At 44.0% G+C, this 21,204-nt stretch overlaps 1 protein-coding gene and 1 pseudogene across 1 annotated transcript in view; one reads left to right on the top strand and one right to left on the bottom strand.

The window, feature by feature from the left end:
• Positions 1–930: 930 nt before the first annotated feature.
• Positions 931–1,915, bottom strand: LOC143663329 (uncharacterized; annotated as a pseudogene).
• Positions 1,916–2,002: 87 nt separating this feature from the next.
• LOC143663328 (uncharacterized) overlaps positions 2,003–21,204 on the top strand; it is a 60,434-nt gene continuing 41,232 nt past the window's right edge. Inside the window, exons 1-3 of the mRNA XM_077137075.1 lie at positions 2,003–2,029; positions 14,277–14,697; positions 18,236–18,399. Of these exons, the coding sequence (XP_076993190.1) occupies positions 2,003–2,029; positions 14,277–14,697; positions 18,236–18,399 (612 nt within the window). The remainder of the gene's footprint in view (positions 2,030–14,276; positions 14,698–18,235; positions 18,400–21,204) is intronic.

Here is a 21,204-nt window from a genome sequence, read left to right as displayed (position 1 = left end):
TTCTGGTTTGTTTAGCATCTCATGGGAAGTCACATGATGACATCCTCTGGGCTCTGCCCATGTCTAGGCATCTGCTTTCTCTGTCGGCACTCCAAGCATCCCCAAACATCCATGTCTCTGTCATTTCTGAAGCAACCGTTCTCTAAGCATCTGCATCTCAGATTTCTCCAAAATGTTTCCCCTTATAAAGGCCTCTAGTAAATGAATCAAGACATACCTTGACTAATTGGAGTCATCTCTCCATCTAATCAAAATGTCCCACCCACAATTGGGTGTGTCACTTCTCCGTGGGAGCAATCCAATTAAAGTTTCCACCTCCACAATATTTTGCCATTCTATATGCCTCAGTGTAAAAGGCTCAGTGAGAGGTGAGATGTGAAGTGTTTGTAAGGACCTAATATAAGGTCCTTTAATCCTAATGACCAAGATTAAAACAAACAAGGCTGACCCCACAAAACTGGATCATGAAAAAGAACATGGCTTTTCTGGGGTACATAACAGCTTCAAACTAGCACAATTCACTTCTGGACTTGAATACTCTTCTGTTTCATCTCTCAAAGTAAAAAAAGTAAATAGGACCTGTGGCTATCATTTATTTGCTGAGCACCTGATATGTGCAGAACATAGCTCACTCCAGTCTGGGGAAACTCTGGTTGATCAGCACTAATTCTCAGGCAGTTGGAGCAGTTTTTCCTGTTTGGTAAATATAATGCCAGTCTTTTATTTATAAAATACCCACTATGAATCAGTTTTGTGCTAGCTACTGAAGATAAAATGCTGAACAACACAAACAACTTAGATTCTTTTCTTTGAAACATTGTACATGCAGTTCCCAAGTTTTCCAGTGAAGATGGATTCCTATCATTGGGTGCTTTGTGATTTCTTATTCATTTTTCTTATCAAGGATCAAACTCCATATGGATACTTTCTTCAGACTGAGGCCACAGAACAAGCTTCCTTTCCCCTGTGGGGTTTCAGGTATCTAAGAGGGCTTGAGCACCTGCTAAATCTTTCCTGCATATGCTGCAACTATAAGGCTGCACACCTGTTGGAGTTCTCTGGTGTTTACTAAGGTGGGAGCTCTGGTTGAATTTTTTTCTGCATTCATAACATTTAAAGGACTTCTCACCTGTATTGGTTATTTGGTGTGTTTGGAGATTTGTGTGATGACTGAAGCTTTTCCCACACCAGGAACATTTATATGGTTTTATTCCTTGGTGTATTATCAAGTGCTTATTAAGATCTGAACTCCATTTAGACCTCCTATTGCATTGTTAACATTTATAGGATTTCCCTTCAGTGTGAGCTCTCTGGTGCTTGATAAGATCAGAGCTCATGATGAAGCTTTTCCCACATTCTTGATATTTAAAAGGTTTCTCTCCTGTTGTGAACTTTCCTGTGAAGATCCATAAGTGTCAGCAATTCCTGCTTACAATTTTACGCTTTCTTTCTTTTCTTCCTTGGTAAATCTTGATGCCATTTCTCCACCCTATGTGTATCGCCATGATTTTCTTTGCTATTGTTTTCTGGGAAACTTTCACTCTGGCCTTTTTGAGAACTTGCCTCCTGGTGTCTGTGTTTCTAATGGAGAAAGACATACAGGTGAATGTTTCTAGTGTCATTTTTTTAGCTTTAACCCTAGAGAGATGACAGTCTTGTCGTTTTCTTGCATTACATTACTGTAGAAGGCTTTCTGAGAGGAGTCCAGTAATTCCCATTCTACCTGGGAAAAATACATGGAAACATCTTCAAATTTCAATAGTTTCTCATGACTTTTTTGACCAGATTCTCTGTGAAAATGTTTTACCAGGGCCGCAGCCTCTTTGATGCTCTGTGGGTGATGCTTCTGCACCCAGGTCTGGATCTCTCTGGGCACAATGGCCTGGAACTGCTCTAACACCCGCAGCTCCAACATCTTCTCTTTTGAGTGGATCTCTGGCCTCAGCTACTGAGGACATAATTCCTGAAGCTGGTTGACAGTGTCAAGGGGGCCAGCTGCTTCATGGTAGTGGAAGCACTGGAAGAGCTGGTGAGAGCTCTCAGATCAAGACTGTCCAGCTGTGGGGTGTATTTTCTACTTTGAGTGGAGCCCTGGTTCACAGATCCCTCAGTCTCCCACAGAGCACCAAAGTGGGAGCTCAAGTGTGCAGTGAACTTCAGAACTCCCATCATCATCCTGCTTTAGGGGCACTTTTTCATACTTTCCTGATTGTTTAATAGCAGTCATTCTTATGGGTATGAGGCAATATCTCACTGTGGTCTTTTAAAAATGTTTTTATTATAAAATATGACACAAAAAAAGAAAACATCATGTTTTTATTATAAAATATGACACAAAAAAAGAAAACATCAATAATTTTCAAAGCACACTTTAAGAAAAGATCCCAGAGTTTACCGTGGGCTACCATTCCACCATGGTATTTCTTTTCCTTCTAGCTGCTTCAAAACACTGGAGGCTAGAAGAAATATTAATATATGATTCAGTAGCCATACTTGCTTGTTAAATCTTATTTTCTCTGTTATACTTCCTCTTTTCTTATGATCCTTCTCCCAATCTATAGGGATATTTGGGCAATGTCTGTTTTAACTATGTCATGTTGAGAAGGGGTGGCCGCACTAAAAGATAAAGAGATGTAATTAATTGATAATCTTGGAGAAACTGGTCCCTCTGAGTTTCAGGATTTATCTGACCTGGGAACCCTCCAGGAACTATAGGTTCCTGGAAAGCAAAGTTAGTGCATAAAACCTTTCTAGAATTCAATCCCTATGTGTTCTTACGAGTCAATAGGAGTGATGTTGGTTCAGGTTTAGCAAACCATGGCAATTAGCACTATCTAACTGAAGCTTTCATAAGAGTAGCCTCCAGAATAACCTCCTGATTCCATTCGATCTCACCCAGCCAGTGATGCCCCACTTCTTTACATTTCTCTTCCCCCTTTTGGTCCAGAAAGTGTTGTCGATCCCACGGGGCTAGTGCCAGACCCATTCCCAGGAGTTGGGCCCCACATGGCCAGGGATACTCCCACTTTAGTGGCACTTTAATCCTGTGTGTCATTTGTCTGTTAGTGCCACCTTTCGCCACTGAGGCTCCATCAGATTTGGCACACCACCAATAAGAGGATCTCTTCCAATGGCACCGTGGAGTCTCAGGGCAGCAGATGAGGAACTAACCTGTGGCCCCTTCACCTCCACAAGGAACCAGCATAGGGCTCAAGCATGGTGGCCAGAGAGAGTTCATATCATGGAGGCCCACCTCCAGCCGGGAAAAGCCCCTGATATGGCTGGTCTCCTGGAGCGATAGGATACTAACTCTGGGCTGCAATCTCCTAAACCCACTTTACCAGGTGTTGTGCCTACACAATGGTTCTGTGGCATTTTCAGGGCAGCCTGATTAGTGATACTTTTTGAGATATTTCTCCCCGTCTAATTTGTATTTTTATTTGTCCTGCTTTTTCTTTGCTTCTCCTTTTTCTCCTTACCTTTCTTCTTTTGAATTGGTTGCACTTTCATGCTTACTCCAGTTCCTTTATTGTCTGAAATTTACACAATTTATTTACATCCTATTAGTAATTAACAGAACTGTTTTGCCATATTTATTTTACAAAGCTTAAATTAATATCTTAATCAACATTGCAAACAATAAATAGTTTAACCTCAGTCACTTTGGTACCAAATACATGGATTCTACTTAGTATTTTGGTTCTAGCTTTATTTTTTTACCCCACAAGTCAGGCATCGCTGATTTTATATGCACATCCTATCATGCGAATCTTTTAATTAGAGAAGGTGTAGATTTACAGAAAAATAATACGGAAAATACAGAGTTCCCATACATATCCCCTTCCCCATAATTAACACTTTGCATTAGTGTAGTGTATTTGTTACAATTGATGAAAGAATATTATTACAATTGCATTATTAACTATAATCAATGGTTTACATTGAGGGTTTGCTGTTTGTTTTGTACAGTCCTATGTTAGTTTAACATTTGTTCTCGAAGCATATATACAACCTAAAATTCCCCCCTTTTATCCACATTCAAACATACAACTCAGTGTTGTTAATCACATTCACATATCTAACAGTGAGATTGCCAAGTCAGTTTCAAATATTTTCTCTCTGCCCTTGTGATTTCTTCTTTGGTCCATGTATGATTTAGGAGTGTGTTCTTTCATGTTCAAATATTTGGGAGATTTTCTAAGACATCTTTTTTAACAGCTTTATTGGGATATAATTCACATACATACAACTCACCCGCTTACAGTGTACAAGTCAATGTATTTTAGTATGTTCATGGATATGTGCAACCATCACTGGTTTTAGAACATGTTCATCACCTCCAAAAGAAACCATGTACCATTTAGCTATGACCCCCTATCTCCTTATCCTCTTCCCAACACTAAGCAACCACTGATCCACTTTCTGCCTATAGGTTTCCCTGTTCCAGACAATTCATATGAATGTGATCATATAATATGTCTTTTGAGTCTAGCAGCTTTCACCTAGCAGCTTTCAAGGTTCATCCATGTTATGGTATGTATTGGTACTTTGGTGCTTTTTATGGCTGAATAATATTCCATTGCATGTGTCTATGTATATACCACCTTTTATTTTTCTAGGCATCTTAATATTACTAAATTATAATTTAATACTATATGGTCAAAGAATATACTTGATTTGATTTCAGTCCTTTTAAGTTTATTGAGACGTGTTTTATGATCCAGCCAATGGTGTATCTTGGTGAATTTTCCATGTGCATTTGAAGAAAATGTGATTTCTGCTGTTTCTGGGTGGAGAGAAATGTCAATTAGGTAAAGTTATTTGAAAGTGCTGCACAGATCTTATACACCTACTGATTTTTATGTACTAATTAATTCTATCAATTACTGAAAGAGATTGATAGTTAAGACATCTTCAACTACAATTGTGAGTTTATTCTTTATCCTAGTTCTCCTTTCAGTTTTGTGAATTATTGGTTTAACCTTACAAAATTTCTTATCCATCGTGTTTGCATGATCAGTTTTTTTTTCTTTCAATTTCTATCTCAGCTTTATATTTAACATGAATTTTTTGTAGACAGCATGCCATTAGTCTTCCTGTTTGTCCAGTTTGATAACCTCTGACTTTTACATGGAGTGGTAAGCCCATTTACTTTTTATGTAATTATTGATTCAGTTGGGTTTAAATCTTGGTGTTTACTTTTAATTTTCTCCATCTATTCTTTGTTCTTTTTTACTTCTTTCTCTTCCTGATTGTGAATTAGGTGATTTTAGTATTTCATTTTGTATCTTTTACCAATTCAGCTATACTTCCATTTTCTTTCTTTTACTAGGTTGGTCTAGGGTTTATAATATCCATCTTTAACTTATCACAGTCTAATTCAAATAAGATGCACCACTTTATCTGTAATCTAAGAATTTTCATAACAGTGTACTTCAATCCCCCCCCCACATCCTGTCTTTGTACTGTTCGCAACTATTTTACTTTATAGTTCTCATAAATCTGAAAGTACATTCCAATTATTTTTGCTTAAAACTATCAATTTGTCCTTTTTAATTTTTGTAACAACCCTGTGGACATAACACTGGCACATAATAAACTGCACCGAAAAGTTTGGGCGCATATATGTCCCTGCAAAACCATCATCACAATCAACATAATGACCACTCATGACCCCCGAAAGGTTCCTTCAGCCCATCCGTGGTCCCTGACTCCTGCCTTTTCCCACCCACTCTCACCCCCAGACCTCTTCTTTGGTCTTGTTTCACTCAGCATAACTATTTGAAGATCCATCCAAAGTGTTGCACATATCAACAGTTTATTCCTTTTTTTATCACTAAAGAGTATCTCCTTGTACAGATATACCACAATTTACTTATCCATTCACACAGTAATAGACATTTGTATTATTTCCTGCTTTGGGATCTTACAAATAAAATTATTGAACAATTTGTGGATAAGCTTTTGTATGTGCATGTGTTTTCATTTCTCTTGGATGTGACTGTGTGTGTGCATGTATGAGTACATAAAATTTATCGTATGGTAAATATATGTTTAACATTTTAAGAACTGCCAAACTCTTTTCCAAGTGGCTGTACTGTTTTAATTCCCATAAGCAGTGCATGAGAATCCCTGTTCCTCTACATTCTTGCCAAAACCAGTGTGGTCACTCTTTTTGATTTTAGACATTCTAATAGGTGTGTAGTGGCCACTCGTTACTGTTTTAGTTTGCATTCTAAGTGGCATGATCAATGATGCCATCATCTTTTCATATGATTACTTGCTATTTGCATATCTTCTTATTGAAGCAACTACTCAAATCTTTTGACTGTTTTTAAAGAGGTTGTTTGTTTTCTTATTATCGAGGTTTGAGAGTTCTTTATTTATTCTGGGTATAGAGAAATATAGACAAATATAAACCAAAATATGGGTGTGTGTTTGTGTTTGTGTGCATGTGTGTGTGACTTCTCCAATTGTGGCTTCTCTTTTCATTGTTTGGACAGTATTTCATGCTTTTCATATCGTATTGTCAAAAGAACCAATTTATCACATAAAAATTAAAGCATTCAAAGGGTTGCTTGAAAGAGAAAAAGCTCAAGCAAGAGATCCCAAACCAGGGAAGTTAGAGGGAGTCTCCAAAGCCATGTGGTCATAGCCGTTTAGAAAGGCACTTAAAGGACTTTCAAGTGGGAAGTTATAATGATTGGTTGATTTAAGATTCTTGTTACATAGGAGGGTCTTATCCAACAGGGAGCAGATGGGCATTGGCTCCTATGATGTACTTATCTGTTTCTGATACGTTATCCCTACTGGACCGAAACTGGCTTTACTAAGTGTCTAAGTGGTGCTCAAACTGCAATTTTATTGGATATTGGAAGGTCCTGTTCCAGTGACCAATCATCTTTCCAGAAGGTCCCTGTCGTTTCTCAGAAGGGGGTTGCCCCCAGCAATGCCCACTGCAGGTGGTCATTTTATTTTACTTAAAATTATCAACAAATTATTAAAAAATAAAAAGTATCTAAGAAAGTTTTGCCTAACATAAAGTCATGACAATTTTCCTGTATATTTTCTTCTAGAAAATACAGGGAAACTTAAAGTACAATTTTAAGTTTTATATTTTGATCTATGACTCATTTTTTAGGTAATTTTCATATATGGCTCACAATATGGATCAAAATTCATTTTTATATGGCTACCCAATGTTCCAGCACCATTCTACTGAATTTTCTTTGCACCTTTGTCAAAAGTCAATTGACTACATGCGTGTGAGTCTACTTCTGGAGTCGATTCTGTTACATTAACCTATTTGTCGTCTTTGACTCCAACACCACCAGTATCTTAGTAAAAATAACTTCATGATGAGTCCAGAGAATGTAAGTAATGTCAGTCCTCCATTTCAGCTCTTCTTTTGGTGTAATAGTTTCTCTGGATGCTTTTAACATTATCTTCTCTATTACTAGGTTCCCGAAATTTGATTAAAATGTACATTGGTATGTGAGTGTGCATATGTGTGGGTATTTTGTGAGATGGCTAATTTTATATGTCAACTTAGCTAAGTTATGGTGTTCAGTTTTCAGTCCAGTACCAGGCTGCTTACTAATGTGGATGCATTTCAAAATGGAATTTGCATCTATAATCAGTTGATTGCATCTATGATCAACAAAGAAATTGCTTTCAGCAATGTGTGGTATTGCCTCATCCAATTAGTTGGAGCTCTTAAAAGTCAAACTCAGGAATTCTGAGGCCAAATTCAGAGAATTTGGATGCTACTTCAGAATTAGTTGTTCTTGGAATTCCCAGCACTCAACTTCCACTGGAAAATTCAGACTATGGACCTCAGCACGATATTTATTGGAATTTCCTGTTTGCAACCTGCCTATAGAGTTCAAGCTTGCCAGCCCCCAAGTTGCATGAGCCAATTCCATATAATAAATCTCAAGAAAGAGAGAGCAGAAGGGAGGGAGATTGCAGCTTTTTATGCTTATTGGTTCTGTTTCTCTGGAGAACCTTAACAATAGAAGTGTATGTGTGTGTGTGTGTGTGTGTGTGTGTGTGTGTGTGTGTGTGTATGCTGCCTGCAGTCCATTGAGCTTGTTGGATCTGTACATTTATAATTTTCATCAAATTTAGAAAATGTTCGCCATTATTTCTCCAAATATTCTTTCCTGATCCCCATCCCCATTTCTGAGATTCTGATTCTGTATAATCATTCGATATTTTCCCACAAGTCACTGAGGCTCTGTTCATTTTTTTTCAGTCTTGCTTTTATATCTGAAGTTTGGATCATTTCTGTAGCTACTTTTCATGTCCATTAAATCTTATCTTCTTCAGTGTCTAATCATCTGTGAAGCCAACCAATGAATTTTTCGTATCTGATATTGTATGTTTCAGCACTAGAAGCTCCATTTGGTTCTCTATTATCTTATTACCTTACATTTATCTCCTTAGTTTCATGGTGTTTTTTTTAAGGTCCTTAAGCATATTAATAATAGCTTCCCTAATGTCCTTAAATTCGAGTCTCATCATCTCTGTCCTATCTGAGTCTTTTCCTGCTGGATTATTTTTTTTTTCCAGTTTGGTCATGTTTTCCTGTTTCTTCATTTGTATAGTAATTTTTGAATGGGTACTGGACATTTTGAAGTTATGTTATTGAGTATTTAATTTTTGTTTATTTTTTTCCATTAAAGATGTTTGATTTTGTCTGGTAATTTACTTGCAGATCAGTTTGCTCCTTTGGAAGTTTGGTTTTAGTTTTGATTTGTTTGGATCTATGGTTACCTTTACATTCAGGCTATATTACCCCTAATCCTAAGGCATAGCCTTTCTGGGGTCTCTACCAAATATCTCAGGGTGTCCAATAAGGTCTTTCCACTTTGATTGTGAAAACTCAAATGTCTCCCAGACCTGTGAGATTCAGTAGTTATTCTGTTTTTAGCTCTTTGGCAGCTACTCTTTGCTGAATGTAGTGAAGTTTCACCTTACACCTGCTTGGCTTACACATCCAGATATGCAAAAGGTCCTTAAGTAGAGTTCTAGATTTCTTTCTCTCCTTAGGTCCCTCTTCTCTGGTACTCAGCTCCTCAAATCCCACTGCTTTGGCCTCTCCTATCCTCAATCTCAGTCTCCTTAACTCAGCAGAATCTCCCTGCTCTGCTTTGTTTCCTCTTCCTTGCATCGCAGTCAAGGTAATGCTTCTAGGCAGGAAGCCAGGTGATCATGGGCTTCACCTTGTTTCTCTGCTTTCAGGAATAATGGCCCTGCCCTGTCTGTTGACCAAAGTCTGAAAATAATTGTTCCATATATTTTTGTGCAGCTTTCTAGCTGTTTGCATCAGGAAGGAAACTTAGGTACCAGTTACTCCCTCACAGACAGAAACAGAAATCTCATCTCTCTTAATTTTCATTTTATTTTCCTCAGAATCTTAAATACATTATTTCATTGTCTTCAAGCTTCCATTCTTGCCCTTGACAAGTACACTGCAGTTTGCTATACTCCATTGACTCTGAGGTACCACCAGTTATAAGGTCCACCAGTATTTTATTACCAGGAGGAGAAAGACTGTCATTTATAATTGTAGGATTCCATCAATAATAAGACTTGCTCCAACTTCAGACATGCTAAAACATGGAAAAATATACATTCTATAATTAATAAAATATGGTAATTTTCACTCCTTTGTAAAAGACATGTCTTTTTATTCTGTTGCTTTTATGATATTCTCTTTGTCTTTGGTATCTTCTTGTTAATATGATATGTTCATATGTAGATTTCTTTCTATTTATACTGATTGGTATACATTGTTTTTTCCTAGATCTGAAATTTGGCATCTTTCAAACAACTGTGGAAGTTCTGACTCTATCTCTTCACTTATTACCCTTCCTCCATTTTCTCAATTTTCATCTCGTCAAACTTCAGTTAGACAGGTGTAACTTTTGTAATCTATCATTCATGCCTTTTGGGCTGGTTTGAAAGGATTACGTACCCTAGAAAAGCCATGTTTTAATCCTGATCCATCTTGCAAAGCCAGCCTTTTATTCTAATTCCTATTCAGTATTGTGGGTTGGAAACTTGATTAGGTTATCTCCACACACCCAAGTGTGGGTATTAACCTTTGATTAGAGGGAGATGTGACTCCACCCATTCCAGGAGGGTCTTGATTAGTTTATTGGAATCCTTTAAAAGAGGAAACATTTTGGAAAAAGCTTGAGAGCCACAGAGCCCACACAGCCAGACCAGAGACCTTTGGAAATAAAGAAAGAATATGCCCCTGGGGGAGCTTAATGAAACAGGGAGCCTGGAGAGAAAGCTAGAAGACGTTGCCATGTTTGCCATGTGCCTTTCCACTACAGAGAGAAACCCTGTATGGGCCTTTCTTCAGTGAAGGTAACCCCTTATTAGTGCCTTAATTTGGACATTTCTATAGCCTTGCTTTAATATGGACATTTTCACAGGCTTAGAACTGTAAACTTGCAACTTAATAAAGCCCCCTTTTAAAAAGCCATTCTGCTTCTGGTATATTGCATTCCAGCAGCTTGCAAATTAGAACACCTTCAAACATCTCTTTCCTATTTCTCATTTCTTTATCACTTTGAGTTGCATTCTGGATAATATCTTCATATCTGCACTCCAGTTAACTAATTGTCTCTTCAGACAATCTGATCTGATGTTTAAACCCATCCACTGAGGCTTTTATTTCAATAATTACTTTCTCACATTGAGATATTCAACCTTTAAAAATCTTCTTGGTCATATTTGACCACTGTTCCTTGGATACTCTTCATTCTATTTTTTATTTCTTCAGATGTCTTATGCTCGTATATGATTATTTTAGTCTGTTAATTATATTTCTAATGCTTTGAGTAACGAAATACTTTGTTGCTCTTCTGCTAGCTCTTCTTAAATTAGGTTATTTCCTCATATACATGTAATTTCTACTATGAGCTCACATGTGGCTGACTTTAAGCTTTGGAAATTCTGATGGGGCTGGACTGAAGATACTTTTCTCCAGAGAGCTTCTTCCGGAATCCAGGGAGCATTATCAACCTGTACCTATTTTAATTTAGTTCCATAAATGAAGTTTCTTGACCCTGGAAACAATGTAAATTAGAATGTCAGACGCTCACAGGAGCATTAAAAATACTCAGGAAAGACTAATTATTTGTATCACTTGTGATGTTTTCCATTGAGTCAGCAAAAGTGGGAAGATTTTTGTCATTGTCCCCTTTTGCCATCATGAAACTCTCAAATCTGAAGTCCACGTAGGGAGCTGTGCCCAGTGGGGCCTGGACTCACTGGTGGGGGCTGATGATTCCTTTGTTAGGGGAAGAAGTGGTTCTTGGCTGTCTCTATGGACTTTCATGTGAGTACAGCAAGGCATTTCAAGTTGGTTGTCACTCACCTCCCGTTCTAGTTTGCTAGCTGCCAGAATGCAATATACCAGAAATGGAATGGCTTTTAAAAAGGGGAATTTAATAAGTTGCTAGTTTACAGTTCTAAGGCCGAGAAAATGTCCCAATTAAAACAAGTCTATAGAAATGTCCAATCTAAGGCATCCAGGGAAAGATACCTTGGTTCAAGAAGGCCGATGAAGTTCAGGGTTTCTCTCTCAAGTGGGAAAGCACAAGGCGAATATGGTCAGGGTTTCTCTCTCATCTGGAAAGGCACGTGGTGAACAGGGCATCATCTGTTAGTTTCCTCTCCAGCTCCCCGGGAGGCGTTTTCCCTCTTCATCTCCAAAAGTCGCTGGCTGGTGGACTCTCTGCTTCGTGATTCTGCAGCATGCTGAAGCTTTCTCCAAAATACTTCTTTTATAGGATTCCAGTAAACTAATCCAGACCCACGTAGAATGGGTGGAGACACGTCTCCATCTAATCAAGTTTAATACCATACTTGATTGAGTCACATCTCCATGGAAACAAGCTAATCAAGTTTCCAACCTACAGAACTGAACAGGGATTAGAAGAAACTGTTGCTCTCATGAGATTGATTAGGATTAAATCATGGCTTTTCTAGGGTACATAAATCCTTTCAAACCAGCACCCCCCCCATTTCAGTGTTTTAATCTGAGATGGCATTTCAGTTGGGCACATATAGCTGAGTATAGCATTGGGATCCCAAAGCTTTCTTGCAAGATTTTGTTTACTTTATTAATTTAGGTCTTTAATCCATTATCTTAGTTTGCCAGGGCTGCTATGTCAAATACCACAAAGTGGATTTGCTTAAACAACAGGAATGTATTGTCTCACCATTTGGGAGGCAAGAAGTCTAAATTCAAGGTCTTGACAGGCCATGCTTTCTCCCAGAGTCTGAAATCTTCTTGCAACCCTCAGCACATAAAAATCCTTCTCACTTTACATCTGCTCCTCTGGTTTCTGCTGATTTCCAGATTCTATGTTCACTTTCCTTTGCTTATAGGGACTTCAGCCATACTGGGCTAAGGCCTGCCCCCACACCTGAACTAAACAACATATTCAAAGGTCCTATTGGCAAAGGGGTTCACACCCACAGGACCGGGTCGGGACTGGGGCATGTGTTTTCTGGGGGACGTGATTGAATCCCCAACATCCACCCAGAATTTACTGCACTATTTGGAATAAGATTGGGGTCCAGTTTTTCACTTTTCAGAAGCTAGTCAGTTACCAGCACTATTTATTAACAAGTCATACATTTTCCTGAATTTAACTATAATATTTGTCATAAATTAACTCAACAGGTGCTGCACTTAATTTCAGTTCCATCTTTTGTCCCACTTACTAATTTGACCATTCCTATATCAATATCATACCCACCATATTCCGGTGAATTTACTGTATAGTCTGATTATGAAAACACAAATCTCATGTGAATGTTCTTCTGCTTTGCAATTTTCTTAGCTCTTCTCAAAGGTTTACTTTGAGGAATTTTTTTTTGTGTGTATGCTGTGTGGCAGGGTCACATGTCATTATTTTTCCATGTGAGTATTCCGTTATTGCAGCACCATTTGCTGAATTTTTATTTGTTTTGCTTGTTTGTTTTTTGGAGGGAAGTGCTTGGACTGGGAATTGAACCCGGTCTCCCTGAATGGCAGGCGAGAATTCTACCACTGAGCTACCCTTGCACCCCCTGAGAAAATATTTTTTTTCTCATTTTGGGGGAGGAGAGATTTCAGAATGTATTTCCTGCATTTAATGGGACTGAATTGAGATGCTGTGTGGGCAAGCAGAAGGAGCAAGCTACTTTCCCTCTCAAGGACTCAGTTTCCTCCACTGCAGAAGGAGGACGTGCTGTTCTAGACCTCTGGGGTCCCTTCCTGTCCTGAAGTCCTAGCACAGGCTGGCTCAGCCCTGGGGCTTCCGGGTTAGACAGAGGTGGACAGCACCAATGGAAAGAGCAGCTGTATACGTGGCTAATGCCCAGTTCCCCACACCAGGAACAGTATTGGACAGCTGGTGTACATTCACCTCTCACAGCATCTCCTTTACTTTTCAAACACCCCTTTTGAGGCTGATGTTATTAATATTGTCTCCTTCTGTAGAGGGAGAAACTGTGGACCGAGAGCTTAAGGGACTTATTTGCTGGAGGTATTGGTTGGTTAAAAATAAAAACAAAGAAAGGGAAAGGGGAGTTTGGGGGAGTATTAAAAGACCAAATTAATTTCTTGACATAATATATTGCTCGTTATCCTTAATGCATGCAGAGGACCTCCGTAGTAACAGCTAACACATTTACTGAGCGCTTCCAACCTACTTCAGAAGCACTAACTCATTAATTCCACAAGCCTCCTATCCTCACCTCGCAGATGAAGAGACAAGCCCAGAGAGGTGAATTAACCGGCCCGAGGTCACCCAGCACAGGTGGACTGACGAACCCAGGCCATCTGGCTCCAGGGGCTGTGAGGTCCCATTGAAAAACTGGAGAATTAGCTCCCCCAGAAAGCAGGAGCACCACAGTTGCCTCCAGGTCACCTGCCACAGAGCGGAAGGGTCAATGTGAACACAGAAACGAAACCCTTGGAAGGGGGTGGGGGGGAGCTCTTGGTTATTTCTAAATGTTTAAAATTTGCCTTGAAGTTATACCTTGATTTTTTTTTCTTTTTTTTTTTTACGTAAAGAAGCACAACAAAGAGATGGTGGGGTTGGGCTGCTGCATATTTTCTAATTTCGCCAGTGATTATGTATTATTATACTTTGTCATCTGAAAGTATTAGAAAACGCATAAGGTATTTAAAGACGAGCCTCAACTGATTAGCTCTGCTGCGCAGACAGGGCATAGTTAGGTAACTGAGGGGGCGGGCGAAGGGCGGGGCGGGGCTGCCCACGCCTCCACCCCTCCCCCATCCCGCCTTCGCCCCGCCCTTCTCCTTGCCCCCCCTCCCATCCCTCCGCCCCTTCCCATCCTTCTTTCCCACCCCTCCTTCCGCCCTCTCCCCTCCCTGCACCCGCTGGAGCCGGGGCTGCTCCGAAAACCCGGAGCCTGGAGCGCGCCGCGCGGCCGGGACCTCGAAGAGCGGGCGCCCGCCCGGGTCCCGCCGGTGCGACCCGGTCCGCAGCCGCCGATCCCGCGCCCCGGGGCCCGCAGCACCAGGGGCAGCCGCGCGGGGAGCCGAGGCCCGAGCGCCCCCACCCCAGCCCCAGCGGACGCGCTCGGGGCGGGCAGACGGGACGGAGCGGCGGCCCAGGCGGGCGCGCGTCATGCAGCGGGACTGCGGCCGGGCTACGGGTCAGTGGCTGGAGTTGCGCCCCCACCCCTCTGTCGCGCGGGCCCCGCTCCCCGGGGGGTCTGGGGGGCTCGTTCCCGCGACAGGGTCGGGGCGCCCCGGGGCGGGGGCCAGGGCACGTGCCTCGGGCCTGCCTGCGCGTCTCCCTGGTGCGCGCAGGTGCCCCGGCCGCCCGGGCCTCGGTGACCTCCTTCCGGGCCGCGCTCGGAGCCGGGTCAGGCGTCGCCTGCGGCCGCAGGTGCTACAGGAGCGCGGCCCCCGGGGCCCCGAGCAGCTCCAAGTCCAGGCCCCGCCACCGGCCGCCGCTGTGCGGAGCGCGGGGACGCGCGGCCCCCGGCCCCCCCCACTCCCCTGGGCGCCCGCACCGGCACGAGTACTCGCCTCATCCCGTGTCAGGCCCCCCACCGCGACCTGGGGACGAGGTTGGCTCCCTGAGAAACCGGAGGTGTTCAGTGACTCGTGCTGGTCAGTCCTGGCATAAGCAGGATTCGTGCCCGGGTCGCCCAGCAGCGTCGGTGCATGTGTTGACCGGCGCTGGAAAGGTTTAAGCTTCCTATGAAACCTGCTCTTGAGCAGAAAGCCCTGTTTCCTGACCTTGTAGGATAATCAAGTGGAAAATCATCTGATTTGCTCCTGATGAATGTGTTTCTGTAACCGAAGGACAAACAACAGTTGGGCCCAAAGTTTTGTTTTATTTTGCATGGGCAGGCACCCGGAATCCAACCGGGTCTCCAGCATGGCAGGCGAGAACTCTGCCTGCTGAGCCACCGTGGCCCACCCAGGCCCGAGGTTTAACTCGCAGTTTTCTTATGTTGGAAAGAGGGCCTTGACATTAGAATAGCAAGAGCTCTTGGTTATTGCTGGCTTCCCGGGTCCCAGGCCATCTTTGTGGAACAATCCAGTCAGTTCTCAGTGGCCCCCTCTTAGAAGCCCCATTTTACAGGTGAGGAAACTGAGGCATAAGGGATGACATGGCTGGTGGGTAGCAGGGCAGGGCTCTGAAGAGGGGTGGTCTGGCTGAGTATGAGGTTGGGAGGCCTGGCTGCCTCTGAATTGGAGGTCCTGGGTAACTCATAATTACCCATAGTTAGAAGGAGGGTGTTAGGCAGAATGACGACTGCAGTGACCTAGGGTGGCTGGTGGCTCCCTACTCTGATGGCTTGTGTCCACTGCCCTTTCTGCAGCCCCTGCCCAGGACTGGCCTGGTGTCGGACTCCTGTAGTTATGGCTATTGACTGACTTATCGATTGAATCCACTGGGAGTTTTCTACTAAGCGGGCTCCTCCCTGCTGCCCAGTTGGCCTGGCCCCTTGGAAAGGGGGTCAAGGCAGGGGGGAGATTTGGGGCTGGGCCCAGGGAGTGAGGCCATCTGAAGTTGCAAGGCCAACTGCACTGGGTGGGAGAGGAATTTGGCTTGTTGGGGAAAGGGCTGGGGAGCCGGAAAGGGCAGGCCTGAGGGAAAGGGTCCTCTCCACCCCTGCCCTGATGCAGACACTTGAGAAGGTTGCTGGGCTCTCCAAAAGTGTTTCTTCATCTGTAAAATGCTGCGGACATGGCCGTGATAAGAGGGTCATGGTGAAGCTTGAATGGGCTGATGGATGATGGACGGGAAGGGTCTGAGCATCTTGTCGTGGTCACCACTTTTCAGAGAAAGTTGGGTCCACTGAGTCAGGGTGAGGCTAGAGGCTTGGGGGCCCCCAGGCTGGGGGTGGGGAGAGAAGGCAACTTGCATTTTAGAGCCTTGACCCGCTGCCTTGGCAGCCCAGAGGCAGGGTTCCTGGGTGGAGAAGGGCCCCAGGCTGCAGGTGGGGGCGTGATGGGTACAGCGCAGGGCAGGCACGTGCCAGCCCAGGGTCTGTCGGGATTGGGAATGCACATGTCTGTGGACCTAGCAACCTACGTCCTAGAGAGCCACCAGCACAGAGGAAATGTCTTGTGTTCAAAGGTCAAGGATAACCCTTGCTTCCTTTACTGGGGGCAGGTAAGGGCACGAAGGCCTGGGAGGGGGGGAATAGGTGGTGCAGAAAGAGCCCCGGACATACATCCGTGGGAGAACCAAGGACAGAAATGTTTGTGAGTGCACAGACTAGCTCTGAAAGGCGCGCAAGGGGCCCTATCAGAAGTGGCCTCCAGGGAGGGGACTGGGTGCTGGAGGGTGAGCGTGGGGAGGGCTTTACTTTTTACCATGTCCTCTTGGGTACCCCATCTTGGCTTCTGAATCATAAGCCATGATTTTATTGGTCCACAATAAAAAAATAATATCATCCCAGCCACAGATTATGGTCCCCTGACCAGGCCAGGCTATAGGGAGATAGTAAAAGGACAGATGAAGAAAGTTCTAGAACACTGGGTTCAGTCATCACTATTTGCTGCATTGATTCTTCCCGGGAACCTGAGAGGAGAGTCAGTGGGCTGCCTCCTGCCTTTTCCTCGCCCGGGGGCAAGTCGGTGTCTGGCATGGTTTGGCAGGGTGGCATGTCCCTCATTGTGGCTTGTTAAGTAAGGCCCACAGGGCACTGACAGGCCTGTTGAGGGTCCTGAGAGTTGAGCGTAAAAAGCCACAGCCAGGTCAGGTGGTGTGGGGGACAGACCCCTGGGCCAGCAGCTGGGAGACTGAGCCCAGGACCTTACACAGGACTCTTCCTACCTGTGTGACTCTGGGCAAGCCACTCTGCATCCCTGTGCCTCAGTTTCCCCCATCTACACATGGCTGGTGTGTGGAAAGGATAAAGCATGGCCATGTGTGTACCTAATAGACCTCAGCTATGAGAGGGGCCCTTTCCCACCCCCTCCCAGTGGGCAGCACCCTCACCACCCTGGGTCCTTCCTAGGGGAACAGAGTGGTAACGTGAGCACAGCCAACTTTTGAATTCTCAAAGGATACGTTCCTGCAAGGGCCCCAAGTTCATATGCCGCTAAAATGACAGCTGGCATTTATGGAGGGCGCACTGAGGGCCACGAGCTGCTCTGAGGCCTTTACAGGGGTTTATTTAATTCCCCACCTCCCACCATGAACTCCAGGGCAAAGTGGGGGCTGAAATTTCTCTGTCCTGTGCCCTGCTGCTGGGCAAGCCCTGCACACAGCAGCCACCCTGCAAAGACAGCCGGGTGAACTGTCTTCCATCACCCCTATGCAGGAGATCCGAAATTCACCCCAATTTGTCAGAGAAGAAATGAGGACAATTAGCTGACCTGCAGCTAGTTTGTGGGAGCTGGGCTCTGAACCCCACGGTGTCATCCAGAACCCACAGTTGTAACCACAACACTCCGCTGGGCGAGGGGCTGCATGTTGTGCCCCATAAAGGGGGTTTGGGAGACGGGTTCTGGCCCTCAGTTCCGCCTGCCCACTGGGGACGTGACTTGCTCTTGTGTTGTGGCTCTCCGCTGCGCCCTGGGAAAGTGACCATCCACTCAGGTCTCAGACCTCTGCTGACACTTGTGAACAAATGTTTCCCCACAGGGTGCCCGGCTGGTCAGACTTCAGGGGTCTGAGTTATCTCGGTATCTCTGGCCTGACGGGGCCATTTCTTGCTGTTGCAGTGCCTACAGATTTCCTTCTTCCCCCTCCAAATGTGGTGTATGAGCTGCCCCCCGGGGCTTCTGTGATTCACATCTGTGGCCAGGACCTGGACTCTCTGCCTAGGCAACATGTTGTGCTGGCCAGTGGGGAGGACCCGAAGGAGCAGGACACCGAGGAGCCAAAGGCAAGTGTGGGAGCCGGGGCAGGCTGTGGGGACCCCAGATGCCATGCTGGTGTCTTAGCAAGAGTGTTTTATTTTAGCATTTTCTGTGCTCCTAGCGCTGGGCTGTGCACTCCTGTACGTTGCCTCTTTGAACCCTCACAGCCCTGTGAGGCTGGTCTTTTTATCTTCGCTTTTTAATAGAGATGAATCAGAGGCACGGAGAAGTCAAGGAACTTGCCCAAGGTCACAGAGTAAGTGGCAGAGCAGAGAGTCCAACTCCTGTTCCTAACCAATCCAGTAAACCTGTGAGAACATTCTGGAACAAGGTGGATGTTCTTACGTGGAGCCTGGTCCAGATCGGTTCTCTATGTGAGAAAGGCAGCTGGTGGGGCTTGGTGTGTGGGACAGCTGCTGGGGGCTGCAGTGGGAAAAGGGTGGGCTTTGGGGACGGACTGATAGGTTTGGGAACCACGGCTTTGCCACTTCCCAGCTGCAACACTTTAGGCAATACATGTTGACTCTTTGAGCCTCCATTTCCTTCTGGGTAATGTGGGGGTAACACTGCCTACTTTACAGGAATCTATGGAGACTGAATATCAATCACCAAATGACAGCTCTGGCCCATAGTAGGTGTGCAGCAAGTTTTATCCTTTCCACCTTCTTCTTGTAATAGTTCAGGTGAGAGATGACAATGGCCTGCTTAGAAATTCAAAAGAAAGCAGCAACCCTCTGTATCAGTTAGGATGAGGCTCAGCTGCATATAATGAAAAAACTCCCCAAATGATAGAACCTTAAATAGGATTTGCTTTTCTTTCTCATGTGAGTGGCATCTGAAGGCAGGCAGTCCCTCCAAGGCTGGTGTGGAAGCCTCACAACCAACAGGAGTCCAGACTCTTTCCAACTGCTGATCTGCTATCCTTAGCATTCTGCCTCGTGGTCCAAGATGGCTGTTTGAGTGCCAGCCCTCCTGTTTGCATTTTCACATTCCAGCCAGCAGGAAGGAGGATGGGGTGCCTTCCTTTTATAAATTATTGGCTGGAAACTTAGCCACATGGCTTCACCTTGCTGCAAGGGAGACTGGGAATCAATATTTATTCCAAATGCCCAGGTAAAATCAGTGTTCAATTCCTAATGAAGAAAAGGCATAATGGATTCTGGGAATCAACTGGCAATATCTGTCATCCACGTAGAAGGGTCCGGTGGGTTTAACTCAGGGCTTTTGCTCCTCTGAGAACCAGGGCTGAGTCCCAAGTCATGGCAACACTTGCCCACATATCTTCTCCACCTTCACAAGCCAGCCCCACTTTGCAGGGGAGGTCAGACTCAGAAGGGTCTGACAACTTTCCCAGGGGCACTGCAGAAGGTGGGAGAGCTTTTATTAGAATGCCAGGGGCTGACTCGAGGAATAATCCCAGCCATCCTGAGGGCTTCCTGCGCTCCAGTGCCTGTTCTCAGAATTCATGCAACCCTCACAGCTAGTCCAGTAAAAGCTGAGATCCCCATCGTACTGAGGGGGAAACTGAGGCAGAGAGAAGTTAGTAATGTGCTCATGGTTTCACAGCCAATATGTGGAGGCGTTAGTATTCAAATCCACATTTGAAGGGATTTTAACCACATCCCTTCACTCTCTCTCAGAATTATAAACTCTCCCTTTGGCCTCCAGTCTAAAAACTTGGTTAAAGTTGAGAGATGAGAAATTAGGCCAGGGGGTTGACTTTGATGTCTAATAAATAGTCTGACTTACAAAAATGGAAACATGCTTCTTCTGCAGTGTTCAGTTTTTTTTCAGAAATATCAACTAGAATCCTAATTTAAGCCCATGATACTGACTAAGGGGAAACCCAGCCTTTGGCAGTTAAATTTTTCTCATGTCACTTATAGCCATGTATTATAGAAAGAAACAGCCCTCGCTGTCCAAATAGAGGGAGTGTCACTTGCTCTTGCGTCCCCATAACAAAGCTCCTCGCCAAGTGTGAATAGCCAGGACCCAGCCTTTTCTGGGAAACTTGTTTGTAAAACCCACGGAGCCAAGAGCCATTTTCTGATCATGATTATAATCGTCTGAACTTCAGTCTTGTTCTCAAATGAATGACATAATAAGTTGCGTAAATTAAAGTAACATTTTTCTCTTTGAGACTTGTTTGGTAACCCTGTAGAATCCTGTTCATTCATTTGTGCTTGGTTTTTTTCATCCTGCTGGAGAGAGGGAAGGAACACATGCAGAGAGCTCCTGCTGTGTGCCAGGCACTGTGCTACGCCTTTTACAAACATGAACCCATCCCTGATGGTAGCTTTGATCACCCCTGTTTTACCAAGGGCTGCAGAGGTGAAGGGGTCCTCAGAGCCACACTGCTGGGATATGAGCCCATATCTGTCCTTCAAACCCCTTGTACCTTCTGCTGCATCCTCCTGCCAGACAGCATATTCTTTGTAAAACAACACTTATAAAACCAAATGTCCAAAAATCACTGTTTGTGGCAATTTAAGTGGAAAAGATCTGTCCTGGTCCAAAATCTTTCATATGGATTTATTTTCCCTTTGAGTTTTGATTTTGATTTTCTGAACTTCCCTTGAATTTTTGAGTGGATTTTCCACTCTCCTGATGGCTGTACTTTATAAAAATCAGTGTTCCCTTGCTCAATTTGTGTTCTACTTCGTTTCCTTTATAAGGGAGATGCTCAAGTGTGAGCCGAATCTCTGCACCTAGTAACACCCTGTCTCATGAACAGCCTGCCGTGTTCGTGGCGCTATTTAGGGCAGAGGCAATTTGGTATAAATCCTGCTTAAGAAATTCAGCAAGAACAGAACGCATCAGGGAAAAAATAT

This window comes from Tamandua tetradactyla, chromosome 19 (genome assembly GCF_023851605.1).
Source record: "Tamandua tetradactyla isolate mTamTet1 chromosome 19, mTamTet1.pri, whole genome shotgun sequence".
Classification (NCBI taxonomy): domain Eukaryota; kingdom Metazoa; phylum Chordata; class Mammalia; order Pilosa; family Myrmecophagidae; genus Tamandua; species Tamandua tetradactyla.
Note: the sequence above shows the minus strand (reverse complement) of the source record. Positions and strands in the feature narration are given on the sequence as shown.